Genomic DNA, 25,633 nt, shown 5'->3' with positions numbered 1-25,633 from the left:
CGACCAAGTGATTGAGGCTTGTCGTGCACACTAGCTCCAGCCAAGAGGCAAAGAAAGCAGCGGAGCGGAGCTCTGATCTTGGCGGTCGCCCTCGTCTCGATGTCTCGGAGATGAGAATCGGTACTGGGGCTGGGAGATGAAGAGAATAATTGTGGAGCAGTAGTTGAGCACGTGGGAATCGCGAGGTTGAGAAATGCATGGATTCAATCATGAAAAGAGGCGCGTCTTGTTTTGGACGTGTCGTCTGACGTATGTTGTACACTGAAGCTAACGCCGGCCCATGCGGAAAACTGCTGCGTATGTGTACAAATATTTGTGCCGTGTAACACGGGATTTGGGAGAGCTAGATGGGTCTTGTGGCTGCCGAGTCCCGCGTCTTGTGCGGCTGGTAATCCACTCTGGCCGCCTATCGTGGCCCTCAACGAAAATTCAGTCCACTTGCTCGCCTCAAGAAATATGACTGTTTTATCGCGTGCGCTCATATCGTGACCCGTTGGAGGTGTTATTTCTTGCCGCGTTTTGCTTCCAGGAAAAGTACCTGTTTCCGCACTGCCAGCTTATCAGCCATCATCCAACCACCAAATTGCGCACGTATTTTCCCTGGGGTATTTCCTCATGGGCAATGATGTGTAGTACTCAAGAGGGAGCGGAAGCCGCTATCGTGTGATGGACATTGGTGGTGGGCGTCGTACCGATAGGATCGTATTTAAGCATACTGAGAGGTTGATGGGTGCGCGGTCTTTGCATTGTTCGGTAGTAACCTGTCATGGCCATCGAAATGAGGCGCACCATGATGGTACGGGACTTTGCTGTATAGCGTTGCTGTCAGCGCATGTACAGTGCAAACGGCGTCGCCGTGGGGTTGTCAGTGGGCTCGCGAAGCGATAAGGCGGCGACAAGGGATATACTTGAACAATGGACGGCTAGACTTACCTTTCTTCGCCATTGCGACGCGCAAATCTATGTCGTGGCGACGTCAATGGTGGTGGTGTCCAAGGTGGATGGTTTGATGATGCGAAGCCGAAGTTCTGCGGTCTCGTGCCCAACAGCCAATCAGCGTTGATTGAGGTCTCACCCGCCGCTGGGCGATTGCTTCTCCGCCTCGCTCCGCATTCATCACTGTCCAATCTAACACATCCTGAACCTATTTGATCCTGAATTCCTATAGATACCTTCTAATATACCCTGCTCCAGACTGAGGTAGCTCATTGACCGCCATGCTTTCCACTAACGCTCAGTATCTGCCAGAGAATTTCCATTGGCGATGTCATGCTATTTGATATTCTATATCACTGTTTACTAGCTATACCGTCTAGATTGTTACCGCCAAGTACCTTTGATTAGACTGTTTTCGCACATGAGTACAGCACCAGATTCATAAAGACATGCGGACTCAGTGTCGAACAAATACCTCATAGCAGTATTGCCAAAGATGCTGAAAACATGGTTGCTGGACGTAGCGCACGATATCACACTGTTATGATTGTTTCGGATAGGCGACTGGGGCAAGGTCTCAACATGCTGCTGTTGAAATACCCCGAAAGGTATTCAGATGGCGCAATGACGCTCTGGTCACGCCTAAGCTTCCAAATATGACACTCATTTTCGCGCATCTAGCTATTAGATTACGGGCAGTCAATGAAATCCTCCTAGCTCTTCATTGAATCGGTCATTGAAATCGTCTCCAAATGCAGTACCGTTCCTGCCTATATCACCTGGTCAGTTTTCATGATACTCTTGAAATTTACCACTAGGTATGACGCTTACTGTTGCTTCGTGTGACTCGAGAGAGGGGACGCTTGGAGGAAGCAGAATTCGTTGGTGAAAAGCGTAGTTGGAGAGAGGGATAAGTTGCATCCGATGAGACAAGGGTGGGAACGCCAGAGTGGATTTTGGAGGTGCTACCTTGGGGTCTTCCGCGGGTCGGTTTTGTGGGGGTACTTTTCGCATTCGATTTACCGCTTCCTCTTGAACGTGATCCGGCAATAAATCCCGTGGATGGGCCCGGGGAATATTTTGGTGAACCAGGCGAGGGAACAGCGGACATGGGCGAAACCGGTTTACGCTGCTTCTTCGAGGTCGTACGTCTGTTAGTCTCACTTGTGGGAAGTTTCCGCTTTTCTGAAGGAACGCTTTTATCAAACCCCTGAATGATACTACCAAGCTTCTCACGGTTACTTGGAAGCTTGATCCTGATCACTCGAGATGCAACGGGACTTTGGGATTGGCTTGGAATGTTGCTAGGAGGAGGCATCATTCGAGATGCCGTGTTAGCCTGTGATCTTGGTCGCTCTTGGTGTTGAGATGAACAAGAGCTGCCCACAGAAATCCCGTCTGCGTGAAGAGGCCCGGGTGTCATGGTAACGGAAGATTGCTTAGCATTTGCAGACACGCATTCGTGGCCACGGACTTTTGATGTTGAATTCAGTTCCACCTCTTTCTGCATTTGCGCCAGCTCTTTTGATGTAACGGTACTGAAATCAGTAGAACTTGAGGAATTACGCTCGGGATCCTTTTCTGCAGCTTGACCCAGCCTTTCTGTGAAGAATTGTTGGGACAGTGGTAAAGCTCCTGGATCCTGGGTTTCGGGAACCGAGTCAAAAGTATAGTTCAAAGCCGAGAAATAGTCCCTATCCTCTTGGAGGCGAGGAACATCATGTGGGTCCCTGAGAAAGGTCGCGAATAAATCCGGATCAACAACCTGAGTCTGTGAGAGCTCGTCATGGATCAATCCAGGAAACTGAAGACCGTCAATTTGCGTCTGGGTAGCCTCGATGACGGACTGATTTTCGCGGTTCACTTTCTTTCGCGCTTTGGGCGCACGAGCATTTTGATCAGGCTGGGACGAGAATAGACTTTGACTTGTATCATGGTTATCGTGCCGTTTGCTTGAAGCATCTTGGTCTTTGGCTCTCTCAAGTCCATGGCGGCGTTCAGCTTCAACATCCAGTAATTCAGACTCAACCACCGTTGGAGCCGCCGAAATTTTGGCCTGGTTCAGATTTTCCCACAGTATAGCCTTCACTTCCAGCTCTTTCAGCTTTGCACTTGTCTCGGATAAGCGGCTTTTGTAGTCTTCGATATCATTCCCATACTGCGCGATGATTTTGCGATTCTCGTCGTCGGCATCTGCGCGGATCTGAGATATTTCCAAATCCTTGGCTTGGATAGCAGAGGACAACTTGGTCATCTCCTCTTGTAAGCGATGCTTTTCTCCAGACAGTGATACCTCGACTTTTTTCATAGTTTCTTCGTTTGTGTGAGCTTTCTCGAGTCTAGAGAGTAGAGTTTGGTTCTCTCTCTCCAGAGTCGCGACCTTGTCCTGTGTCGATTGCAAGGTATTCTGGGCCTCTTGACATAATTGAGAGATTCTTTCATCTGCTTCCTGGCACATCGTAGTGTGCTGCTGCAATGCTTGTGCTTGGAGTGCATCGTGCGAATCTTGCTGATCTTTGGTCTTCTTCCTGAGCTGATCCAGCTGGTCGTTTGCAATAGCCAGGTCTTCATTCAGTTGTTGGATGGCTATGACCTTCTCGTTGCGTTCGAGCTTGATTCGATCTAATTGGCTCTTGAACTCTTTTTCCTTTTCGCCTAGCTTCACTATGTATTCTTCCGAAAGTGTCTCATGAATCGTCGCGGTGTTTCGCTTCTACAAGACCGAGTTAGCAGACTAGCCCCCATGAATTTGGTCTTCCTACCTCGTCTGCTTGTTTTTGAACTATGCTCTCCAGCTGCTTCTGAGATACCTCGTAACGATGCTGTAACGTGTCAAGACTGTATCAAGAAATGAAGCATGATCGTTACCTTGTGTTCTGCTGCTTCTTTCTCTGAGGCTTTTCGCGACTCTTCAGCCTTGCTGATCTTCACATTAGCTGCCTTTAGGTCATTTTCAGTTTCCTTCAGCTTTCGGCGTAGATCAGTGTTAGTCCTTTCCAATTCTGAAATGTCGGTTTGAGAAGAGTGAGCTGCAGCTCTCAAATCGTTCAGATCCCGCTCCAGTTCGCTGCAGCGGACCTTCAAATCAACCTCAATTTGTCGTAGGCGTTCCGTTTGCTCATTGAGACGACAACATTCCTGTTTCTGGCCCTCTAGTTGCATTGTAAGAGCACTGCTCGATTCTTTCATCTTGCAATTCTCCGCAACAATGATTTCATAATTCATCATTTTGTTGCGCAAATCTTGTAGTTGTTGCTGTATGCACGCCTGGAGATCTGCAGTTGATGGTACAGAGCTCATAATTGCCTTTGAAAGGTCTTCCAGACCTGAGTTCATGCTGCCTTACATGTTAGCGCGACGTGTTCCTCTAGGCTTGATTATTACTTGCCGTTCTTGCACCAAGCGCACCATTCCCTCTACCTTCTGGACATCCTGTATCTTCAAGGGAGGTGTTTTCTGTAAGCTCTTCAGAATATCAAGACTCTCTTTGATCTTGCTATCCGGACAGTCGCCCGTAGCAGCCTTCTCGATTGAAGTGTGTAGCAACTCCAGCATATTGATAACAGTCGTTGAATCGTCATTGGCTTGACGTTGCAAATGGTGAAACTCACTCAGGAGTTTGCTCTCAGCATCTTCGCGTTTTTTCTGCTCTCTTGCGTACGCAGCTTCCAGTTGATTCAGTCTCTCCATCAGGCTTTTCTTTGCTGCGTTAGCTACTTCCAACTGTGAAAACAGGTCCTCCGCGACTGCCTTCGTTTTCCTCTGGCCTTCGAGGAGTTTGGTCGCGGCATCTTCGAATTCATGCCTCAGCTTTTGCTTTTCGTCCTCAAATTCAGCAATAGTTGCTCTGAGTGCCTTTTTGTCTTTCTCCTTGGTCGATAACATTGACTTGCGCAAATTTTCATAGTCCTTGTGAAGACCTTCCAAGTAATTCTGGTTAGTTTTGGCTTTGTCGGTCACACCTTTCAGTGCATTCTGCAGTTTTTCTCGCTGATCTTTGCAGTCTTCAATAATCATCTTTTGGAAATCCAGCTGCTCACAGAGTATAGAAACTTTTTCCTTTTGATGTTCAGACTCTTTGTCGTGTTCATGATCTCTCCGAAAACTGTCTGCTTCTAACGCTAGGAGCAGGCTTTCAACCGAGCTTTTGACATTAGGTGACATGTATGACGCGTGGAACCTTTGCGGAGCAGATTTGCTTTCTGCCCGTGAGTTTCTTGGTGGCTTGACTACGCGATTGGGCCCTGCATGGCCTGATACTCGATGCAATATCTCCTCGGGTTTCTTGATTCGTGCCTCGGGCCGTGCGGAGGTCGCATGTGTATTTGACGAAAGTGACTGCCCTCTAAATGCATATTCGTCACCTGGCGTTCCATTCGGATATGGCAAATTTCCATCATGCGGCTCCTTTGGGGAAATCGTGGCTGGGTGTTGAAGACTGTTCTGCTCGCGGCGAGGAATCATGTCTTGGCTGTATTCCACTCGCAAGCACTGCTGCTCTGAATTGAAGTCAAGCGGCTGCTCAGTAGCAACAGATGCGGATTTCAAAGTAGACATTGAAGATGCCCGCTGCGAAGGTTTATTCAACAGACCAGCTGATGTTGTTTTGGATATCTCCTGGGTGCTTCTGTATGATTTCGTCTGACGCTCAGCATGATTTTGTTCCTGGGCTTGGTACTCATGCACCTGGTAACCTAAGCTGATTTCTTTGGGATCATGGGTAGCGAAAGCCGACGTCATATTGTTCTCGGGAGTGACGCGTGGCTGGTCGTTATGTACCTCAACAGAAGGCAAGATCTGCGGATCGGGGATTATTTCGCGTACAGTTTCATTGATATCGCCAAAGTGTTGGATAGGACCAGCGACATTGGTTGGCTGGTGATTCAACGGTCCACCGTGCTGCTGAGATGGTAGATCCCTGCCATTGTCCCCATCTTTGTTGGCTGTGCCACTCTTTTTTGTCCTGTTGTTTCGTTCGATGGCACGCTCTGGCAGTGGAAGTCCAGGTCCTATGCCAGACTGCATCGGACTGACTTTGTCAGTGGCGTTCTTCATAGCCTGGCCAGGATTCTTACCCGAAATGACCAGCCTTTTCGTCGTGTCGGTCGTTCGTTGGGAGTCGAGAAAATGCATTGGATGCTTCGGGTTCTTGCACGCGTGTACGATACTGCGCATCCTGTGTGCTGTGTGGCAAGCCTCGAACTGAGATGCTCGTGGGGTTGGTAGCGGCAACAAGCACTATGTAAGCGTGAGTAGTATGAACTAGAAAATGGCAACATCCTTACCATTGAGTCCCATTTTGCGCCTCGCTTGATCTTGGAATGATGCCAATGTGGTAGTAGCAGACTGCGGTCCAGCAAGCCCACCTTGTGTAGTGATTGTCTTTGGCATCTGCATAGATCTTCGAATATAATGCGGCTTTGAGAAGGAGGGAGCCGAGCCGCCATCAAGTCCTGGAAGTTCCTTGGTTAAGGACTTGAAGATGCATGGGTCAGTGTCAATCGGGTTCGCCTTTGGAGTCACCACAAAACCCTTCAAAGTGGCGCGTGAATTCGGACTCATGAGATTCTGATCACAGTCCGACTCGTTTTCATCGCTATGTATATTGTCGTCAAGGCATCTGGTGTCATCAAGCTGTGTCTCGGGGACCACGGTATCGCTGTGAGGCATTGGACCAAGGTGACTCTGATCTTCCCTCTCATCGCCATTTGGAGTCACTCGAACTTCATGACGAAGGCGTGAGGGTTTGTGTTCCCTTACAGGTTGGTTTCCTCTAGCAGCCTGTTCGGCCATGGTGAGTGAGTGAAGTCGTATGGCGGCAGTTGCGATGCGGAGGGGAGAAGGTGAGATGCAACGGATAGTGAAAGTAACAGGCAGCTATGATTGCTTAATGGAATGGGCTGGGCTGGAGTATGTGGAAGTGAGGTTGGGTGGCAGGAGGAGCGGAGACGAAGCTTGTGGGGTTGTTTTCTCTTTGCGCTTTCTTGCATAGATGTGAGGAAGGCACGTTGACCTTTGATGACGCACTATGGCTGGCCAAGACCGCAACATATGGACGGCCCTGAAAATGAGTAGAGAGACTCAAAATAAGGGGATGAAATTGCTTTCGGGTCTAATGATACCTGCGGCTGGTGCAGAAGATGCTTGCCTTCACCTCGAGGCTGTCCCTATCCCGGTCTGTCATTGCATCTGTCTTGATAATCTCATATCAATCCCGCTTTGCCCTGTACTTGAGAGAGCTATCTGAACAGTGCGTCTGCAGAGAGCTCTGCTTCAACCCTGGAAATTGCAAGATATGCACAGCTTTCTGAAGATCCCAACGGCGATTGTGAAGTTACTCTGCATTGTTACCTTCAGACGCCTGCCGTGGACTAGGGCGTACCAAGCAGCACGCACGTGACCTTGAGCAGCCTTCAATGCATCAGTCATAGCTCACAATACCACCTCCACGCGGGCATCCACCTTCATCAGTGCTCCCGCTGCGAGCGTCCTATCGCTAATCCTTGCTCTTATAAACTTGTTTTTATCTTGTTCGTTTTTCGCCGCCGAAAGACCGCTCATCACAACGCTGGTGGCTAACGCCCACTACCCACGTATGCCGGAGATTCATTGCCACAGACAGCTGCATGCTACGGCCTCACCGACTGCGCTTTGCGAAACCACGAGTCGATGCCGCCAGCAACCAGCGCCCAGCATGCCAGCGAATAGCCCCGTCCTGGACAAACCATAGGCCGTCGAAGTGTACGCATAAAGCGCTTCCACGGCGTTGTACGAGGACGGGACGGGCGCGTTCTGATGTAGTCAGGATCGGAGTACCCGTCAAGGGCCGGGCACGGCGCAAGAATGCATGGCTGCTACGGGCTTCAGCGACTGCGAGGCGGGGCTGCTGTCACAGTAGCGGGGCGTATAGCGGAGGAGGGAGAGTTGTTGCTGGCTGGCATGCCTGAAACGAGAGGGTGCGGCGACATTGCTAGCCGGGCGGTTGTGACCAGGGCCCGGCCAATCATGTGCCGCGGCTGCACGGTGATGTCCATCCACCACGTTTACGCGCCCTCGCCCCATCAACGCCCTGCCAATCCGCGCATCTCATCCTCCCAAGCCCGTCCGCAATCGACGCCAATGCCGCTATATTAAGAAAATGGCCTGATGGGCTCTGCCCATGGCCATCCCGGCCGACCGTTCAGGCGCACACTACTAACCGCCGAGCAGCCCTGAGACCAGCGGGGCATGCCATTAGCAATGGAGAAGGTATTGGCCTGGGTAAAAGAGTCGCGCACGCAGCCATGCAAATATAGAGACGTGCCCTCGGCCCTGGTAGCGAGTTGTAGCTATCCATCCACCTGATCGAACGTCCTTCACGCCATCCTGGTGTCACCATAACTCAATCAATTCTCCGTCGACGCCGCATCCTGCCACCAACATCAACACCATGAGCGGGCCTCTCCTCCTCTCGTCCCTCTTCCCTCTCCTGGTCCTGGCCCAGCTCCCTCCTCCAGGATACAATGGGGGCAGCGACAACCCGCAGGATCCTAGCGATGCTGGTGCTGCGGGATCATCAAAGGGCGCTTTCAATCTCTCCGGCGGTGCCATTGCAGCTATTATTGTAGTTGCTGTTGTCGTCGTTCTCGGTTCCGGTATGTCTATCGATTTTTCTCTCAAAGAATCTTCAGCTAACAACCATCTAGTCGTATCCGGAGTGCTCTGGTGGCTCGCAAAGAAGCGTCAATGGGACGTTCGCGCCTCCATCCGTCGTGCCTCTCGTCGCTTTACTGGCCGCTCGGCTGTCGACAACAAGCAAGTTCGTGAAAACCGACGCACTGGCATTCGCCTCAACTCGCCGCCCCCAGGCAAGAACGCCAACAAGATGCGCGACATTGAAAAAGGCCTGCCACTCTCCAACAAGGTCCCGCAAACCACCACCATCATCACCAGCGTCGGGAAGTGAAGGATTCCAGCAAACGCCTAGACCCGAGCGAAAGAATCAAGAGCGCTGCGGTGCACGCCAGCTCCAGAGGCAACGATGCAGCTGGCCTGAAGAGAAAAAAGTCCACTATACCACGGCGACGTCCCAAGCCCTGCGTACCATCGACACAGCCTCTTGACGAGGCCTCCAAAGACATCTCCTTTGCGACGACATCGCCCGAGGACACGAAAGTAATGATACCACTGAGAAGAGGCATCCGCCTCGCCATGGGAGCGATCTTTCCTGCATTACCTACTTTCTTGGAGTCCACCATCTTTTTAATCTGCTTCTTTTGCCCCCCATATTTATGATACCATATACTTTTTTCGTTCCCGGTTACAATTGGAGAGAGAGAGAGAGAGAGAGAGAATTTGGAGACATGTAGACATTATACCACCACCATCACCATTTGTTTGGCCTGCACAAGCTGGCAAACCATCTTACTAGGCATTGTTCTTATTCTTGTTTTTTTCAGGCTTTAAAACTGCCTAGATACAATATTACTACTTAGCTCCATACACCGTGTTTTCCATGTTGCTAAACTCGGTTTCAATATACACACCACATGACCCACAAACCACACCCACACCTTTAGCACGCCAAACCCCGGAAATAAACCTACTCATCTAATGTATCGACCCTTCTTAACCCGCCTTGGTACTCTGCAAATATGACCTGACACATCAGATGATCTCATCCACATCTACTAATAACTCCCCCCCCCATCGCCCAGTGTTTCGCCACGCGCCCAGCCTAGGCAAAAAGTGCCGAGCGCAACTTTTGCCTGCATTATGCAATGTACGTTTGCGGGGGCAGGCGAGTGGGGGGTTCGGAAAAGAGAGGGGGGGAAAGATGGGTGTGGGGGTTTGGGGGTTGAGGGGAAAGGGACGCGAGAAGAGGAATACGAAAAAAAAAAGCCAGACAAATCATATCAAGACAAAAAAAAATACCATTTTCCATATAACTCACTGCGGTGGGTACTTGTACCACGCCGCTTTCGGCTCCTACATCCATCCATCCATTCATCCATCCATCTACCTAGGCACAAGTCAAATCTCCGATTTACACTAGCACTAGCGCATCCTACGTCTGTATGTTTGCATGTACATGTACGTAGGTGTAGATAGCCCTGTAGGATTCATGACCCGTGCATTTTCCCTCTTTTTCTTTCGTTCGGACTAGGTGCGGTACTGCAATGCTATTTTTAACACGGCGAGGAAATTAAAGTGTACATGTACGTGTATGGAAAGTAATGTGATTAACTGAATGGCTGGCTGGCTGGCTAAGTGGGTGGATGGATGGGAGATGGATCGGTGGGTATGTGAGTGGTGGTTAAACCATGATACAGGGAATCAAATTCATATACTTGTGTACAGAGTTGCATGGCTACGTAGCACACAAGTGACAGATCCCGCTTCTACTTCGTTCGTGTGTATGTATGTAGGCAAGCATGGATAGATGAATGGATAGACGCACATGTAATCAGCGCACACTGAAAGACAAACCCAGCCATGCAAACTTCCCTTCAGCATACGAAAGCAAAAGTCCCAGAGTCCCTTTATCCCCCCCTGTCTTCATCTTACCACCCCTTCAATTCCACTCCACACTTTACCCCACGGTAAAACCGAGGCGCTGAGGTGAATACAATAATAGTGCTGATTATTATACCCCTTTTTTTTATATCGGCTTCACTTTACTTCACTTCACTTCACTAGGGTACCTAAGTTGTGCGCTAGCCAGATTCCGTGTCCCCCCCCCCCAAAGAATCGAGACGTCCGTATTTTGCTATTTTTTCCAATGAGAAAGTTTAATGCGAAAGTGGGAAAGTGGGAGTATCAATACGGGTAGAATTATATGCATTTACACACACACACACACTCACACACTCACACAAAAGACATGCGGAACAGAACCTCGCACTTCCTTCCAAACAATCCATCAGCAATCCATATCAAACACCCAACTTCCGCGACGCTGTAAAATCCAGCCTCACAACCGCGACGTGTACATCGAGTCCCACCCCTCGCTCCGCTTGAGCGCTAGATTTCAACTTCTAAAAACGATCAGACGTCTAATATGTATAATGGTAGCATTCAAGCAGGTTATGCAAATACAACCGCGCAAACATGAGAAAGAAAAAAAATACCAAATATTGACATTTTGCTATGAGTTGCATGCAAGCCCCGTTCACGCCATAGGCAGTGGGAAAGACCGCGTTGTTCCCGCTTCAACTCCAAAGGAAAACCGCAAAAAAAAATAAACTCCCTCTTCACAGCGATATTGCCCCCGTATGCTTCGCTCAAAACAGCCGACCCCCAAAAACACCCTGATTATCAATAACGATTGTAGTCCGTCATCGTGTCACCATGGCGTATTGCGCGCGCCCCAACGCAGCGCCTTGTCCGCCTCATCGAGTACGCGACATTATGCGCGCGGGAATAGTCTTCGATTTACATGACGGTGCAGGGAATGCAGCAGCAACTGCAGTCGTCGGTGCTAATGCAGCTGCACTTTGTGCCCTGGGGCTTGACGATGGAGCCAGCGGTGGACGAGATGGAGGATTTGGTCGAGGAAGGCATCGTAGCGAACAATAGAAAAAAAGACTCCGAGAGGGAAATATCTCGCGACTTTTGAGGGGTTGGCGGCGAATAGTCGGATAAGGGGAAGATCTGGGGTGGAAAGTGCCCTAGGGATACGAGGATTCGATGGGGGGGAGTGGATGCGATCGAGATGCGCTGGGGTGTTGGTTAGCATGCTGCTTTTCTCCTTTTATCTGCGCGCCAGGGCGCGTCTGGGGGGCTTACGGGGTGGGTGGGTGGCGGAATAGGATGAGATGGGGTGTGGGAGGTGTAAAGTCGTTCTTTGGGAGGGGGCAAAGTGAGATTAAGACAGTCGTTCAACCGTCTCCAAGGCCTCAGCCCTGCTTCAATGCCAATGCTGCTGCGCGTGGCGCTAGGCCAATGACAGGCCGGCGCTAGCAAAGATGACGTCGCCCGCGTGGCAGTGAACGTGGCTGACGCCGCACGTTCAAGCTATAGGCTCTGACAGCATCTCAAAAGCAGAAGCAAATCAAAAGACAAAGTAAAAGTAGCTGATCAATTTGTCGCGCCTTATCATATCTAGCTAAATGACGAACCCATAGGAAAGGGTATCCGCAAAACACGATGATTGCCGCAAATATGGCCTTCGCATCACGTTGTCACACATGCTACACATCCCTCCAAGTTGGCTGGCCTTTCTCAACAAACGGCGTTTTGATGGCTGTGGAATGTTAGACATGCCTAGAATATCAGTCTTGGTACACTCACCGTTGCTGTCACCAAATGGATCATCTTCGTCTTCTTCAGGTTCACTCTCCGGCTCCACACGAGCCTTGGGCATGGGAATGCTCACTGGTCGTGGAGGCTTTGGCGGGGCAGATTCATTCACACTCATGTGGGCCATGGCCGACTCGGCAGCAGACACATTGCCCGACTCGTTATCGCTGTCGCTGTCATCATCGATGCTCTTGTCCATAATTTCAAACGCCATGAGGCCCTTGACTAGCTCGTCGTTCGCGTTAAGGAGACCGCCTATGTATTGCTCCGACTCAACAAGGTGGATGTAGCGCAGAATCTGACGGCGGAGTTGCTTGCACGTCTCGAAACGACGCATGACTTCTGCATTTTCACTGACCCGCTGCTGCTCACGATTGATGAGTTGCAACCCGTTCAAGAGGTTAGCACTAGCAACGTTGGCCTCTGCCATAGTTTCGAGCATTTGGCCCTTCTCCTTTTCCAGGTTGAACGGCTGTCGCTTGGCCTTCTTGTCCTTCTTGTCCCTCTTGAATATGGAAGAGCTGGGAAGAGGGGCGCTGACACCTGGTCCAATGGGCGTACTCATCTTTGAAGACGATGTATGAGGCGGTTCAGGTCGCCGATTCCTGGGGGGAGATTGTGAGTGCTCTTCGCGTTCGCGAGCCGCTTCAGCGTCTTGCTGCCGAACGATGCGAGACTGCTGTGGCTGGGGACGTTTGGTGCGAGGCAGTTCTTTATGGAGTGCCGCTATTCGTTCGAGACCAGGCGTTCCTTTGTATTCCACGGCCCATCCGCGAAATAGGACGTTCGCTTTCTGCCGCACATCAGGGTCGACTGTATCGTCCCTGGCTAGGATGCGAAGTCGTTCCAACAGTGACTCGTCTGCAAAAGTCTTCTGAAACCTCGTGCCGGCATTTTGAATTAATGCATCCAGTAGGACAAGAGCGCGTATCTGGCGATGTACGTTGCCATATTTGCTACATTGGTGTTAAAGCGGTGTCAGCCATGCAGAGTCCTAACCTACAGCTTCTTGCGCAAAGCTCGAGCTGCTTCGGTCGGTCCAGATGCCTGGATACGGATAACCTCGATCAGATCCACGACTCCACCAATATCCTAGGCCAGTCAGCACGGAAGACGCGGGCAAGACGGTGACGCTTACATTCTCCTCATATTGCTCGCTCGTCAGTCGGTCAATCTGGACCGTGACGGCCGAGAATGCGTGTTTCTATTGCCGAAGCCAGGCTTTTAGTGCTTTGTTATAGTGGTCCAAGAAACATATGGGGCAAGGATTCTCAAATATCGGCAACTCTGCATAGGCTTGGGGGTCTTTGTGGTGGTGAATTGCTGCGCGTGAGGATCGGCCATTGTGTTTTCCTGGTTTAGACACACTCTGCCGGGGAGAGGCCAGCGCTTCAGGGCCACAGGAATAGTAGCGATGACGGGCAGAAGGTCGACGCTCCAACTGGCCATCAAGAAGCGGCTCAGCATCGACTTTGGGGTCCTTGGGAATCATGGTTGGGCGGGGAAGGATAATCTCAAGCAGGAATGGGGAATCGGGGGAAAGCTGTTTACAGAGGCCGCAGTCACGGCCTGGTGGTGGTTTTGTACGCAGAAAATATAAATCTGGCTTACCGGCATGTGCAATGATCGCCTCACGGGAAGCGCGAGGGCGGAGCTCTGCTACGATTGCGTGGAGAAAAAGCAGCCCCTTCTCAGGTGAAATATTCCTTCTGCTGTTACAACAGACCTGCGCAGATGGGCGATGGGTTTTGTTACCACGGCTTGAAACGTGGGATGCAGGTCGAAGGAAGATGGCCGGTGTTACAGATAAGAATAGCACGATATCGGGCCGCTCGGAAAGACGTGCTGGCGAGCTTGACGGGGTATGCAGAGAAGAAGGCTGTTGCAGGACCGCGGAGCTTGGGATCTATCGAGTGAGGATGTTGTCTGTAGACGCCGGACTGTCTGGTAAGGCTGAGCGCGGTGCAAACTTCTCGAGGTGGGCTGGCTCGACTGTGCTGCCCAACCCTAGATATCGGGCAACGTCTGGGTTGTGCCGCCGTCGCTGGCTGCTGGCTGTTCTTGGTGGACTCTGGCATGGCCGGGCAGATGCGGCCGACGAAGATTCAGGCGTCAAGAGCTGGATAGGTTGATGGTTGATGGCAGTGAAGCTAGACGAAACTAGGCGTGGATAAGCATGTCTGCAGGCTTCATGTTAGTCTGGCCGGTGAAGAGACACAAGTAGCAGCAGCAGTAGGTAATGGATGAAGGCGGTTTGGGTCCCTCACGCATCGTCACCATGCTTGCCCGCAACCATGTCGGTCATGGCATCATCACGCCATGTATTCATGAGGCTCGTGGACAGAATAATAATACGCCGGTACGCTGCGAGATGTTGACGCCCAAAGTTTCGTGAGAGTGGGGGGGGGGGGAAGTCACGACGCGCCGGCTGCGGCGTCCTTCCTTACTCAGCCCCCACTGCGGGGTGACAGGCTCCTCCTGATCAAGGCAGCAATAGCGTCATTCGCATATCCCCACCAAGCCTGTGCGGAAGCGGCGAAGACTGACGCACGGCGAGAAGTCACGGAGGGATGCCTCGACTCAGCAGCTTGTATCTGAAGAACTTGGCGTGAGAGAAACTGCAGGCAATGCAAAAGTATCGAGAGTCAAGGCTGCGCTATACATGTACAGCACCCAAACTCGCGCGGCTGCTCATGACTCAGACACGGATGCACCAGTTACCAATAGCGATGTCTTGGTCAACCAAGGCATTGCTTATCCTGAAGATGTGTCGCGTGTGCCCCCTTGGAGCATTTTTGACGCAGAAACAGAACGCACGGCTAGCCAAGATGTTGTGGATGCGCCATATGCTGAGGATTCGCATCTTCCGCTGCTGCATCTCGGGGAAGACCATGAGCTTCGTGCACTGTCAGATGGTCATTGCAAGCCGCTCAGCCAAGAAAACAACAGCAATTTAACTGACAGCGGCGATGACTACACTTTTGATATCACTGACGACGACTTACTCGGGTTGGCCTCAGACATGGACGGAACTTGTTTTGATGCCCCGCACAGTGTCTCAAGCTCACTTGTCAAGTCTCACAAGAGCGATGATAGCCAGGGGCATCTCATCGAACCTTACCACGGGAACACGCCTGAGGAAGCGCCTGCTGTCTGCAGCACCCAAAACACCTTGAAGAAATTCGTCTCTCCCGTCACTCTGGGTACACGGCTATTGGCTGCAGATGGCAATGAGACACGTGCAGCGGCTCGGAAGCCCATTGTCAGACGTTTATTTCCCAGCGCAGTTCGCGACCGCTCGCCTATCATAGGGCTCTCGTCAAACACACTACTCAGGACATGCTTTCGGATCGGCGAGGCGATCAACCAAAGCTCGCAAGCAGCCAAGTCGGGACAGCACGTGATGATTGAGCTGTACGCGCGAGTGCTTGCCTCGGAGCGGACGGAGAAGCAGCAGTATTTTACTTTTTGCGATGTGTTCCACGCCAAGCCCCCGTACATCCAGGGCGTGTATGATGCAGCCATGTGGAAAGCGGTGCAGCTGTTTGAGTATGACGGCCGGCGGCTGCTGCAGCCAGGGCGTATGTGCCGGTGCATTGGCACCATGAGGCGCAACGGCAGGGAGCGCATCATGGCTGTCCACAACATATGGGAGGCAACATGGGAGGACATTCAATGGGTAGCGGGCATCGTGGGCTCTTAGCGGCATGGCGGGAGGGGTGTGTGTAGGCGTATACGATGTAGGCGCTCAGGGGACGCGCATGCAGATGCAATGTGTGAGCAATGCAAGCGTCACCACCAACATGGATGGCACCGCAGTGAATTCAGGCGCACGACGGGGCCGCGCACGTGACGAGAGGGCGTGATTAAGCGCCCCGCTTAGGCGACACTGACGTCGAGCGTCGGGGCCATACTTATGCAGCAGTTTCATTCCTGTCCACGGCGCGTCGCTAGTAGAATGAGTCTCGACAGTCGCCCTGCCAAACCACCCGCACCCACTGGACGCAATGCTGACGGCCGCCATGGATAGCCGATGCGACGGCGGCGAGGACGCGGCCATGGACTCGCACTCGTGCTCGCAGGCCGTGACAACACCACCAAAGATGCAGTCCCCCAAAGCACGGTCGCTCTCGGACAGCGCACCCCGTCTCGACCCATCGCCCAAGTTCCGCGAGCCCGCACGCATGTCCAAGGACGACCAGGCCATCAATGCCAGTCCCAGCACGCCTCGCCGCCCAGACTTCCTCTCCAGAGGCCTGTCGCTGCAGATGCCCTCGAGAGAGTCGCATATGCCCAGCCCCGCACAGTTTGCTGCGCGTGTGCCTCTCTCACCGCAACTAGATGCACGTAACACGTATGCGTCGCCCGGGTCAGTATTGCCACGACGCTCGCGCGGCGCAGAGTTCTCGCGCGCCTGCACCAACCTCCATCACTCGACGCTCCCCGACCAGTCGTCGCCCGACTCGTCGCCCACCATTACCCAGAAGGGCATCAAGATACCGCCCCGCAAGCCTCGGTCCAACTCGATGCTGATGGAATCGCCCAACGTGAGCCTGCAGGCCGGCGGGTGGAGCCACGGCGACAGGACGGCCCCGTCGAGCTCCGTGGGCAGCATCAACATGATGGGATCCGAAGACTCGAGCAGCTCTTCAGACGACATGGATCCGCTAGACCCGGACGACCACGACGACCCCATGATTACGACCCCGCAAGCCAAAACCAATGTCCTGTTCCCGGGCCTCGGCACAGGCAACAACGGCATCTGGGCAAATCTCTTCTCGCCAGGCGCACAGCCAAGCTTTGCAAGCATGCACCGCGCGAGACTGCGCAAGGGGCGCAGCCGCAAGAGTTCGAGCTCCGCCAGCGGACACAGCTCCATGGCGAGTCCTGGCCCAGCATCGCCGCCCAACGGCAAAGACACGGGATACTTTGCCCGCGAGGCCGCCATGCGCAAGGCAGGCTCGCGGCGGGAGAGCCTGTCCATCTTTGCCAACGACCTGCACATTTCGTCTGGCAACGACAGCGGCGACGAAGCTGCCAATCTACCCCAGACGCCCGGTGTGGTGAGACGGGCTGTCACTCGCAGAGGCAACTTGCTTGTACGTGCCATTCTGTCTCTGTTGGAAACCGAGCATGCTAACTTGGCCAGCCCAAATCGAGACAATTTGGCCGTATCAAGGCTGAACTGTTTGAAGAGGCCGCTCCTGTGGACAGCGAGTTTCGTCGTGAAGCCGAAATCATTCGGCAAGTAAGAGAGAGCGACGTGGACCAGGAAAGGACCTCGGTCACAGCACAGTCGTCCCCTAGCCTTCTCCCCGCTGTGCCTGGGCTAGACGGCCCCCTCGAAGGGGTGCCTGAAGAAGGCGACGAAAGCAGCATGAGCCTGGACAATGCAACCACCAAGGGGCTGTTTGGCGTATTTGGCAGTCTGCACAGTACTGGGCGCAGCTCGACCAGCAATGGCTTCTGGAACCAACGTGCAGCACACACGCCTCCGCCACCATCTTTCCCGCGAGGCGAGTCATCAGCCATGAGTGAAGACATGAGCATGGACTCGCCGTTGATGGGTGCCAACGGCGGGGCGTCTCGGGCATCCACTCCTGGCCCGATGCAGCCCCCGACAGCAGCGGAAGCGCTCAAGAAGTCAAACAAACGCCGACGAGACGACGACTTTGACGAAGCCTCGATCAAGCGGCGTGCAGTTTCACCAGGCGTTAGTGTTCAAAATAGTCCAGTCATCTCGCAGTCGCCTGCGCAACGAGATGGAAGTTTGTGGGGCACCACCACCAAGTCCGGCAGGGAAACCTCCATCAGTGGCCATTCGCATGGGGAGCGCTCAAATAGCGGAGGCAGTATGAGTATGACGCCCACACTGGGCCCTAAGAGGATAGGTCTCCAAGGTATGACTGACACCAGTGATGGCTTGATGAAGATGAGCATCGAGTAGCTGCTCGGCATGCCCTGGTCTCATGAAAATGTGCAGTAGGTGTTATTGTTTTTAGCGTGGCGTTCAAGGTAGAATGAGCCGGAAGCACACGGCGCATATGGCTGGTTGCTTGCTTGACTTGACATAGATACCCATCAATAATGTTTGTCACTATCAAGTGTCTGTTTTGTCTCCGGGGCTCCGCTATGCGCGCGTACAACAAAGTGAGCTGGCCCCTGCACCCCCGTTGGACCCCACTTGGCTCCTCCGCCCTCGACGTGCGCCCGCAACCTCACCCTTACGCCGAACAATTGCTGTGCTGTGTAGACCAACCGCAGACATGTCACGAACAGAAGCCCTCTCCTCCTTCATCGACAGCGCGCCGCCGGGTGAGGTACATTCCCCCCCTTTGGCAACCTGCCCCGCGCAGCTCCCGTCACCACACCCGCTAACAGCCAACACAGCTCGCCGACGTCACCAAAGCAATCAAGTCGATCCTCGGCGACGACTCGGTCCAGAACGAGCTCTCTCCCGCGTTTCAAAAGTACAACGAGGAGCAATTCACCACAACCAAGCTCCCAGGCGGCAGCACCGAGGTGCTCGTCAGCCAGTACAACTCGCTTGGCGACGGGCGGTACTACGACATCGACACGCAGAGCTCGTTTGATTTCGACCATGCGACGGGCAAGGCGAGCGCAGTGCAAAGCCACGTGGTGGAAAGCTCCAACGACGAACTTCTGTACGTTGGGACCCCACGACGTCTTCCCCAGGCCGAACCCCTGCTAACACCCCCCACCAGCAAGAGCCTGAACAAGGCCCTGAGCGCGCACACGGCAGAACACTACCCCAAGTCGTCGCACGGCGTGTACCCGGTCCCGTCGTCGCCGTCATCCTTCGCCATCCTCACCGTCGCAAACAAGTACTCGCCCACAAACTACTGGAACGGGCGCTGGCGCAGCTCCTACATCTACGACACGTCCGCGGGCACCATCACGGGCAGCGTCAAGGTCGACGTGCACTACTACGAAGACGGAAACGTGCGCCTGCTTACCACCAAGGAGGTCAGTGTTGGCGCTGGCAGCGGGGCTACCGGGCCCGACGTGATCAAGAAGATTGCCGCCGAGGAAAAAAAGTACCAGGAGGATCTCAACAAGGCGTTTGGCAGCCTCAGCGAGGGCGCCTTCAAGTCGCTCCGGAGACAGCTGCCTATTACCAGGCAGAAGATTGAGTGGGAGAAGATTAGCGGATACAGGTTGGGTCAGGATATTGGTGGTGGGAGGAGGTAGGATTTGTAAAGGTTAGTGGTTTGTGGAGAGAATGCAGCAGAGAGGTTAGTAGTTGTATACCTGTGAGGAAGTGAATTAAGTATCAAGTATTTTTGAGCATCCACGTGTGCTGAAGATTCGCTACCTGTTGTGAAGAGTGTTTCTAGAACAGCAACTAATTATGATTCATGCCCAATCGTTGTCTGAAAAAACACCTCATAGTGACATGTCATGTCTACGAACAACTCATTACCGATAGAACCGGATAACAAGACCAAAATTCACGTCGAGTAACAGCAGCACTACTTACTTAGTCGGTTAAACCATTGTATATGTTTCTAGCAAACCAACAGCGACGTTGATAAGAAGAGTTGCAGCAATCAATCAATCAAAGCAGCAGCAGCAGTAAAATCAAAAGGCAGGATGTCTAGCATAGCACAACACAACATAGCAATTAAATTGAATTTGAATTTGAATCTGACCTGAATTGACTCGAAACCCCCCCCCCGAATCCCTAAACCAAACAATAACATGGAAATACGTAAATATGACCCCAAAACCACACTGATCAAATCAGATCAGGTCAGATCACAGATCAGATTCGGAAAAAAAAAGAAAAAAAAATACATAAAAACGCCAGATAAACAAAACAAACAAATAGACAACAAGAAACCCGAAAAAAGAAAGAAAGAAAGAAAGAAAAAAAAACGCGCGGGGGGAAACCAAACCCTAGGACACCTGGGCGAGAGTGGGTAAGGGGGGTTCCGCGCACACGACACGCGCCTTTTTTTGTTGTTGTTGTTGTTGTTGTTGTTGTTGTTGTCGGTTTTACGTACAAGAATGTGGGAGGAGGAGGAGGAGGAGGAATGACGTGATCTCATACGACAAGCGTAAGTAAAAAAAAAAAGCGAGAAGAAGAAGAAGAATGTCCCCCCTCCACTCCCAGAAAAAAGGGCGTGTGTATGTATATGTGTATGTTTCGTAAAGGGGGGTCTCGCTCTCTCTCTCTCTTTCTAGTTTGGTCTCCGGTCTGACATGTTCGTTGTATTGGAGGAACAGCAGAGGTGTGTCTGGAAAAAGAGAGAGAGAGAGAGATGGCAGATTGCGAGAGAGTACTACTGCTGTTTTTTCTCCTATAGATAAAACAAAACAGGTAGGTACATTTATCTTTCTTTCTGTCTTTCTTTCTTTCTTTCTTTCTTTCTTTCTATCATTGTTCTTTGGTTGGTTTACTTTGTAATGAAACCGAGGTAGTCGGCCACGATGAGGGTTACCATGCTATAATCAATCCAGGTTAGTTGGACTATCCATTCATACTCGAATTCAGGGAGACGGGGGAAAAAAAAACTTACGCATGAGGAGCAATGCGGACGTAGTAGGTTCCAAAGCCACGGTAGAAGCGCATCAAGCCCTCTTCCTTGGCGACCTTCTTGAAGCAGTCAAACATGCCCTTGTAGGGGAGCGAGCCGTCGGGGGCTCGGGTTTGTTTCTGAAGGCGCGTCTTCATAAAGTCAAAGGGCAGCGAGAGGAAGCTGGCGAAGAAGCCGGCAATGGCACTGGCGGTTAGCGTCTGGCTGCGCGACGACAGGCTGGTGCTTTGCAGCTGCTGCTTGGCCTCGGAGAAGAAGGCCAACTGGCCAAAGTTGAGCGCCATAGCGCGTACGACCGTCGGGTAACTGCCGGCCCATAACCGGGTTACGCCTTCGGCTTTGCTGATGCGCACCAGGGCGTCAATCACCGATGTGTAGTTTGCGCGCTGTGCTGCGGGCTTCAGGCCGTCGGACTGCATGCGGATGAGCGCCAGGTCCGCTGGGTTGCCCACCATGGCTGCCAGGCCACCGGCCGCGAGACCCGCACCCGCACGCTCTTTGAATCCAATCGTGGTACCGTTTTCCTTTGCGCGCGCACTCAGAGACTTCATGAATGTGTCGAAGAATCCGAGGCGTGCGGTTGTGTAGACGGCTTGACGCAGGAGACCGGCGCTGAGTCCAGTGTAGAGATCTAGCACTTTGCCCTGCGAAACAATGTCGCGGAAAACTGTGATTGGTGTGGGCTTAGGGCCGGTCTTGACGCCCTCTCCGGCGAGTTGTAGACGCACTTTGACCATGTCGACGGGCTGGATGACTGTTGTAGCCGTCATGCCAGCAAGACCGCCATTTATAAAGGGCAGCGCTGCCCGCATAAAAGGTGTGTGGAAAAAGTCTGCAGTGGCCTTCTTTGGGTTCTCGGCGGCTTTGGACATGGCGGAGGATGCGTCGCTGAATACAGTTTCCGAAGACTGCTTTGCGTTTTCGAGAGCGCGTGCTGCGGGCATCTTAAAGCTGTGGGTGGTGGCTGTGGTGGTTGACATGGCAGTCGTCAGTGACAGCGCTCAGTTTGGTGATTTCAAGGGCGTGTGTGTGAATGAAGAGACAATGGAAGAGTGACTGCAAGGTCGGGGTATAATGCTGCGCTATGCTGGAATGACCAAAATGGGAAAGCAAGAGGGAAGTGAAGACGAGGTCAGAAAGCGGACAAAAGAGACGGCTGTCTTGACTCTATATCCGTTTCAGCAACGAAACCGCGACATGATGCGCGTATGCGGCTCGAGGCCACGGCAAGAGGCTCAGCCAAGGACACAAGTTCCAGACAGTGTGCGCCGCGGCCGTGGACATGGCCAAGGCTAGCGGGCTACGACATCGATGTAGGCTTTGCATCAGGCGCACACCAAAACGTGGGCGGCGTGTGGGCGAAAAGGCCGCCATGTGCCATGGCCCTCCTCTTTCCGATCGTATCCGCGGGCGCCATCAGACTTAGGGGCCTTGAAGTGACGGTGAAGAGGAAAAGAGGGTTGTTGGGGCGTACCTGGCACGTTGTGTCGTCTGTGCGGAGAGAGCCGATGCGCGAAAGTAGGGGAGCGGACGAGTGGGGGGTGGGTCTGGCGGGCTGAGTGGGTGCGGTGCTATTGCGGACGTGCCCTCGATGGACGCCCTGGGAGCCTGCAACGGTGCAGTGCTGGAGTTGAGCAGGCGGAGAAAGGAGCAGTGGTAGTAGTGGTAGACGAGGCTGGGGCCGTCCGTGAGGAAGTTTGTTTAAAAGCACCATGAGCGTCTGTTGTCCGCAAGCCCGCCCAGTCAGTCGATCGGGGGCCATGGATTGAGGGGTTGGCTGCCATTTCCCCGCATCCCAATCCCAATGCTGCCTCCATTGAGCCACTGAGACGCAGTGGCTGCTATGTTATACGCGTTGCCATCGGGACCGGTCCAATCAAGCGCGCCTGATCTGTTGAGCGCTGATGCCGTTGCTACTGCACAACCGTCGTGGGCACGGCGGAGCAGCACGAGCGAAAGGCGCTCATGTCGCTGGTGCGGTGCAATTCCATCCCATGTCCGACTGCCTCTCAAGGGTTCCTTTTCGGCTCCTTTGCGTCCATCCGGCTCGGGGCTCCAGCGCGATCTTCAGGCACGCACTCCCTCCGTCCGACTCCATTGCACCGCGTGCGGAACCGCCGTCATTGCGGTCACGAGCAATGACGTCTCGCGTAGGCGCCGTCTCTAGCCAGTCCAAGCATGGCGGCAACGGCGCATCTTGTCACATGCCAGCCAACTCGCCATGTCGCAGTATGTCGTAGTAGCAGTAGCAGTAGCGGTACATCATTGTACAGTGGTTCGGTGCTAGGTCGCAGGCAGTGTGACCTCAATTCGCATTCCCGACGGAACCTGCTTGTCTTCGACACCTGTGAACCGCAACCGTGCGTCGTTCTTGCGAGCCGCGCATGGCACCTATGTAGAATGCTTTTTGGCTCCTTGGGTAATCCTCGTGTGTATACCGCCATTTTCGCTCGCCCGACTCCGCCCAAAGCCGTCAACGTCATCTCGGCCAAACGCAGCGTCTTATGCACCCTCGCAGTGACGTTGAAAACCACTCTTCTGCCCTGCGCGGCTGTATCTTCTGTACATACATGCGCGCTCTGCAGGCCCGAAGGTATCCGCGGCCGTAGACCTTTGCTTCTGACGATAAGCACGGGAGTCGTGTTTAGACCGGGCGAAAACTGGGGCGCCTCTCTTGCCCATGCTTGCACGTGCCTTTTCCGAGCCCAAGTCCGAGGAAAAAAGGAAAATCCGGATTGCTTATCCGGGGAAGCGTCGGAAGGTGGAGGGGCCAACTCCAGCGCCTCCCTTGCATACCACCTTTGCGGGCAATTAGTACATGACTTGCTTGGGCATGCCTCCTGTGCGATCAAAGTTCTGTCAATCACCTGCAAGCGAATGTGGCGCTGCACTTACGCAGCCTGCTACAGCTCTGTACGCCTCATATATTGACCGACTATCCATTGCACATCTGCGGGTATCAATGCTTTCTTCCGTGCCGGAACATGACTCAGTCAGCTTCAGGCTGACATTTCTCCATCGCTAACGCCTGTATCCTCCAAGTCCTCAACCTTATGTGCTGAGGCTGGCTGCGGCTGAGTATCCGAACGAGGTGCTTGCTTCTCGTCGTCCGAACTTTCTTCGGCTTCCGCAAGTTCGGCTTCTTGCATGCGCCTGATCTTGCGAATGAGCACCTTGTTAGTGTACACATCCTTTTCGGTGAGCATCTAGTCGACCATGTCAGTGTCCGCAGATATCGGTGTCGTGTATCATAAGCAAATAAAGCAAAAGGAGCTGCTGGCCTTACCTGCATACACCCGCTAACCGGACAATCTACAGCTCGGTGTTGACCGACTCGGTGGGGGCCGTGCCGAATCATCTCAAGAATCGCGTTCTTCTCAAACGTATGGGGGCACTTGTTGCTCGAGTAGGGCTCTTTGAACTGCTGGTATGTAATCGGACATCGCGTGCTGATGGTCGCTCGGTCCACGACAATATCATCGTCGTCGTCAAACTCGCCGCCCTCTGTTCTGTTGGTTATGCCTGGCGCCGGCGATCCAGCCTCGGTGAACCAAGTGTCTTCATGGCCCAAGACAGGGCCATGGTCACCGTATTTGGCATCGTGCACTAATCGCTTGAAGTCGCGGTAGTCATTGTTGCGGGCGTAGCGCGCAGTAAGAGAGAGCGACGTGTAGGCATCTTTATCCCGTTGGATGCGCGAGGCAAACAACTCACTCGTGCCGGTAAGGGCTATGCGCGACCCATCCAGAGGCGTTGGGCCGGGCGTAGGACCCTCGTCCATGTCAATGTCTCCGTCGCTATCCTCATGTTGGGTGCGCCGCCGCCGCTGGCTGTCTGCCTGCGTTTGGGACTGCCGCTGCGTCATCTGGGTGCGGTATTCGTCTTCGAGCGTCGTGGGTGCGTTGATTCTCAGCCATTCAAGCATGTCGTCGATCCTCTGCGCCGCAACACCTGAGTCGATAACAGCACGCATGCTTTCTTCCAACTTTGCAGTGGCCTCGTCAACCCTCAGCCGCAATTCCTCCATCTCGCGCTCCTCCTTGTCCTTGTCCTCCAGGTTCTTGCCCGCGTCCCACTTCTTCTTCCGTCGTGCCATGTATTCGGCATGATCACGCAGCATGTCATTGATATTCTCAGCAGAGGCAGCAATCGCGGCGGCAGCTTGCTTGCTTTGTGTTTTGACCTCATTGAGACTGCGTCCTTGCAGTTCACGCAAGGCTCGGGTCGCCTCAGCATCGAGGGGGTGCGACGGCTTCTTGTATGGCGGGAGCGTGTCTGCGCTGGCATTGCGGCTTGGGGTGGATGCGACCGACTGACGACTGGGAGTCGGCCGAGCTGTCGAATGTCTGGTTCGAGACGACATTTTTGTCTGCTCAGAATAAGAGTGTGTCTGTAAGTATGCCTGGGACTGAGAGGCGATGCGGGGGACGCGTTGTGATTTAACTAGCCCCACCACAAAGTGCGCGCGCGCCTTACAACCACCTCAACCTCAACGCGTCGTATCCCCACCACCATGGCTAATATTGAGGCTGCGCTTGCAGCTATTAATGCCCTAGGACCTGATGAGCCTTTTTCGTATACAGATATTGCAAAAAAATATAGTGTTGTTCGATCTACGCTTACCCGAAGACACCAAGGCCTACACGCCTCACGCGCGATAGGTGGCCAAAAACGGCAGCTCCTCCACCCACAGCAGGAGCAGGCCCTAATCGCCTATATCAATCGACTAACAGATAGAGGCTTACCACCTACTCAGCCAATGATACGCAATTTTGCCTCACAGATCGCCAAGACTGAGGTTGGAGTACACTGGGCTAGTCGCTTCGTCCAGCGCTATCCTGATCAACTTACCTCAA

General features: G+C 53.1%; 9 protein-coding genes across 9 annotated transcripts; 4 read left to right on the top strand and 5 right to left on the bottom strand.

The window, feature by feature from the left end:
* Positions 1-188: 188 nt before the first annotated feature.
* Positions 189-978, bottom strand: SETTUDRAFT_168598 (uncharacterized protein). The gene is made up of 3 exons (XM_008026052.1): positions 934-978; positions 693-809; positions 189-549 (listed from the first exon to the last, which is right to left on the bottom strand). The coding sequence occupies exons 1-3, from the start codon at positions 944-946 to the stop codon at positions 503-505; spliced, it is 177 nt and encodes a 58-aa protein (XP_008024243.1). The 5' UTR covers positions 947-978; the 3' UTR covers positions 189-502.
* Positions 979-1,635: 657 nt separating this feature from the next.
* Positions 1,636-6,729, bottom strand: SETTUDRAFT_38857 (uncharacterized protein; the record flags this gene model as incomplete). Its single annotated transcript, XM_008025903.1, has 7 exons — positions 1,636-1,706; positions 1,768-3,649; positions 3,699-3,758; positions 3,805-4,242; positions 4,345-5,965; positions 6,012-6,174; positions 6,222-6,729. 7 exons carry the CDS (start codon positions 6,727-6,729, stop codon positions 1,636-1,638), a joined length of 4,743 nt encoding a protein of 1,580 aa, XP_008024094.1.
* Positions 6,730-8,365: 1,636 nt separating this feature from the next.
* Positions 8,366-8,881, top strand: SETTUDRAFT_38856 (uncharacterized protein; the record flags this gene model as incomplete). Its single annotated transcript, XM_008025902.1, has 1 exon — positions 8,366-8,881. The coding sequence occupies one exon, from the start codon at positions 8,366-8,368 to the stop codon at positions 8,879-8,881; it is 516 nt and encodes a 171-aa protein (XP_008024093.1).
* Positions 8,882-11,265: 2,384 nt separating this feature from the next.
* SETTUDRAFT_160660 (uncharacterized protein) lies at positions 11,266-11,493 on the top strand (the record flags this gene model as incomplete). Its single annotated transcript, XM_008026051.1, has 1 exon — positions 11,266-11,493. One exon carries the CDS (start codon positions 11,266-11,268, stop codon positions 11,491-11,493), a length of 228 nt encoding a protein of 75 aa, XP_008024242.1.
* A 505-nt stretch (positions 11,494-11,998) lies between these two features.
* On the bottom strand, positions 11,999-14,115 carry SETTUDRAFT_168595 (uncharacterized protein). The gene is made up of 6 exons (XM_008026050.1): positions 13,972-14,115; positions 13,828-13,922; positions 13,355-13,420; positions 13,220-13,308; positions 12,208-13,172; positions 11,999-12,160 (listed from the first exon to the last, which is right to left on the bottom strand). Exons 2-6 carry the CDS (start codon positions 13,831-13,833, stop codon positions 12,108-12,110), a joined length of 1,179 nt encoding a protein of 392 aa, XP_008024241.1. The 5' UTR covers positions 13,834-13,922; positions 13,972-14,115; the 3' UTR covers positions 11,999-12,107.
* Positions 14,116-15,238: 1,123 nt separating this feature from the next.
* SETTUDRAFT_108151 (uncharacterized protein) lies at positions 15,239-15,919 on the top strand (the record flags this gene model as incomplete). The annotated part of the gene is made up of 1 exon (XM_008026049.1): positions 15,239-15,919. One exon carries the CDS (start codon positions 15,239-15,241, stop codon positions 15,917-15,919), a length of 681 nt encoding a protein of 226 aa, XP_008024240.1.
* Positions 15,920-16,742: 823 nt separating this feature from the next.
* Positions 16,743-19,428, top strand: SETTUDRAFT_160657 (uncharacterized protein; the record flags this gene model as incomplete). The annotated part of the gene is made up of 4 exons (XM_008026048.1): positions 16,743-17,315; positions 17,366-18,159; positions 18,470-18,536; positions 18,607-19,428. 4 exons carry the CDS (start codon positions 16,743-16,745, stop codon positions 19,426-19,428), a joined length of 2,256 nt encoding a protein of 751 aa, XP_008024239.1.
* Positions 19,429-20,377: 949 nt separating this feature from the next.
* On the bottom strand, positions 20,378-21,721 carry SETTUDRAFT_46943 (uncharacterized protein; the record flags this gene model as incomplete). Its single annotated transcript, XM_008025940.1, has 2 exons — positions 20,378-20,685; positions 20,760-21,721. 2 exons carry the CDS (start codon positions 21,719-21,721, stop codon positions 20,637-20,639), a joined length of 1,011 nt encoding a protein of 336 aa, XP_008024131.1. The 3' UTR covers positions 20,378-20,636.
* Positions 21,722-23,776: 2,055 nt separating this feature from the next.
* SETTUDRAFT_176787 (uncharacterized protein) lies at positions 23,777-25,140 on the bottom strand (the record flags this gene model as incomplete). The annotated part of the gene is made up of 2 exons (XM_008026047.1): positions 23,777-23,983; positions 24,064-25,140. 2 exons carry the CDS (start codon positions 25,138-25,140, stop codon positions 23,777-23,779), a joined length of 1,284 nt encoding a protein of 427 aa, XP_008024238.1.
* Positions 25,141-25,633: the final 493 nt, after the last annotated feature.

Source organism: Exserohilum turcica, assembly GCF_000359705.1.
Source record: "Exserohilum turcica Et28A unplaced genomic scaffold SETTUscaffold_16, whole genome shotgun sequence".
Classification (NCBI taxonomy): domain Eukaryota; kingdom Fungi; phylum Ascomycota; class Dothideomycetes; order Pleosporales; family Pleosporaceae; genus Exserohilum; species Exserohilum turcicum.
This window is presented reverse-complemented; position numbering and strand designations above follow the sequence as displayed.

Coding starts and splice junctions, on each gene's coding strand:
- SETTUDRAFT_168598 (XM_008026052.1), bottom strand. Junction 550..692: donor GCTTAAATACGATCCTATCG/GTACGACGCCCA, acceptor ATAAGCTGGCAG/TGCGGAAACAGGTACTTTTC.
- SETTUDRAFT_168595 (XM_008026050.1), bottom strand. Junction 13,309..13,354: donor GCGAGCAATATGAGGAGAAT/GTAAGCGTCACC, acceptor TGACTGGCCTAG/GATATTGGTGGAGTCGTGGA. Junction 12,161..12,207: donor TCCATTTGGTGACAGCAACG/GTGAGTGTACCA, acceptor AACATTCCACAG/CCATCAAAACGCCGTTTGTT.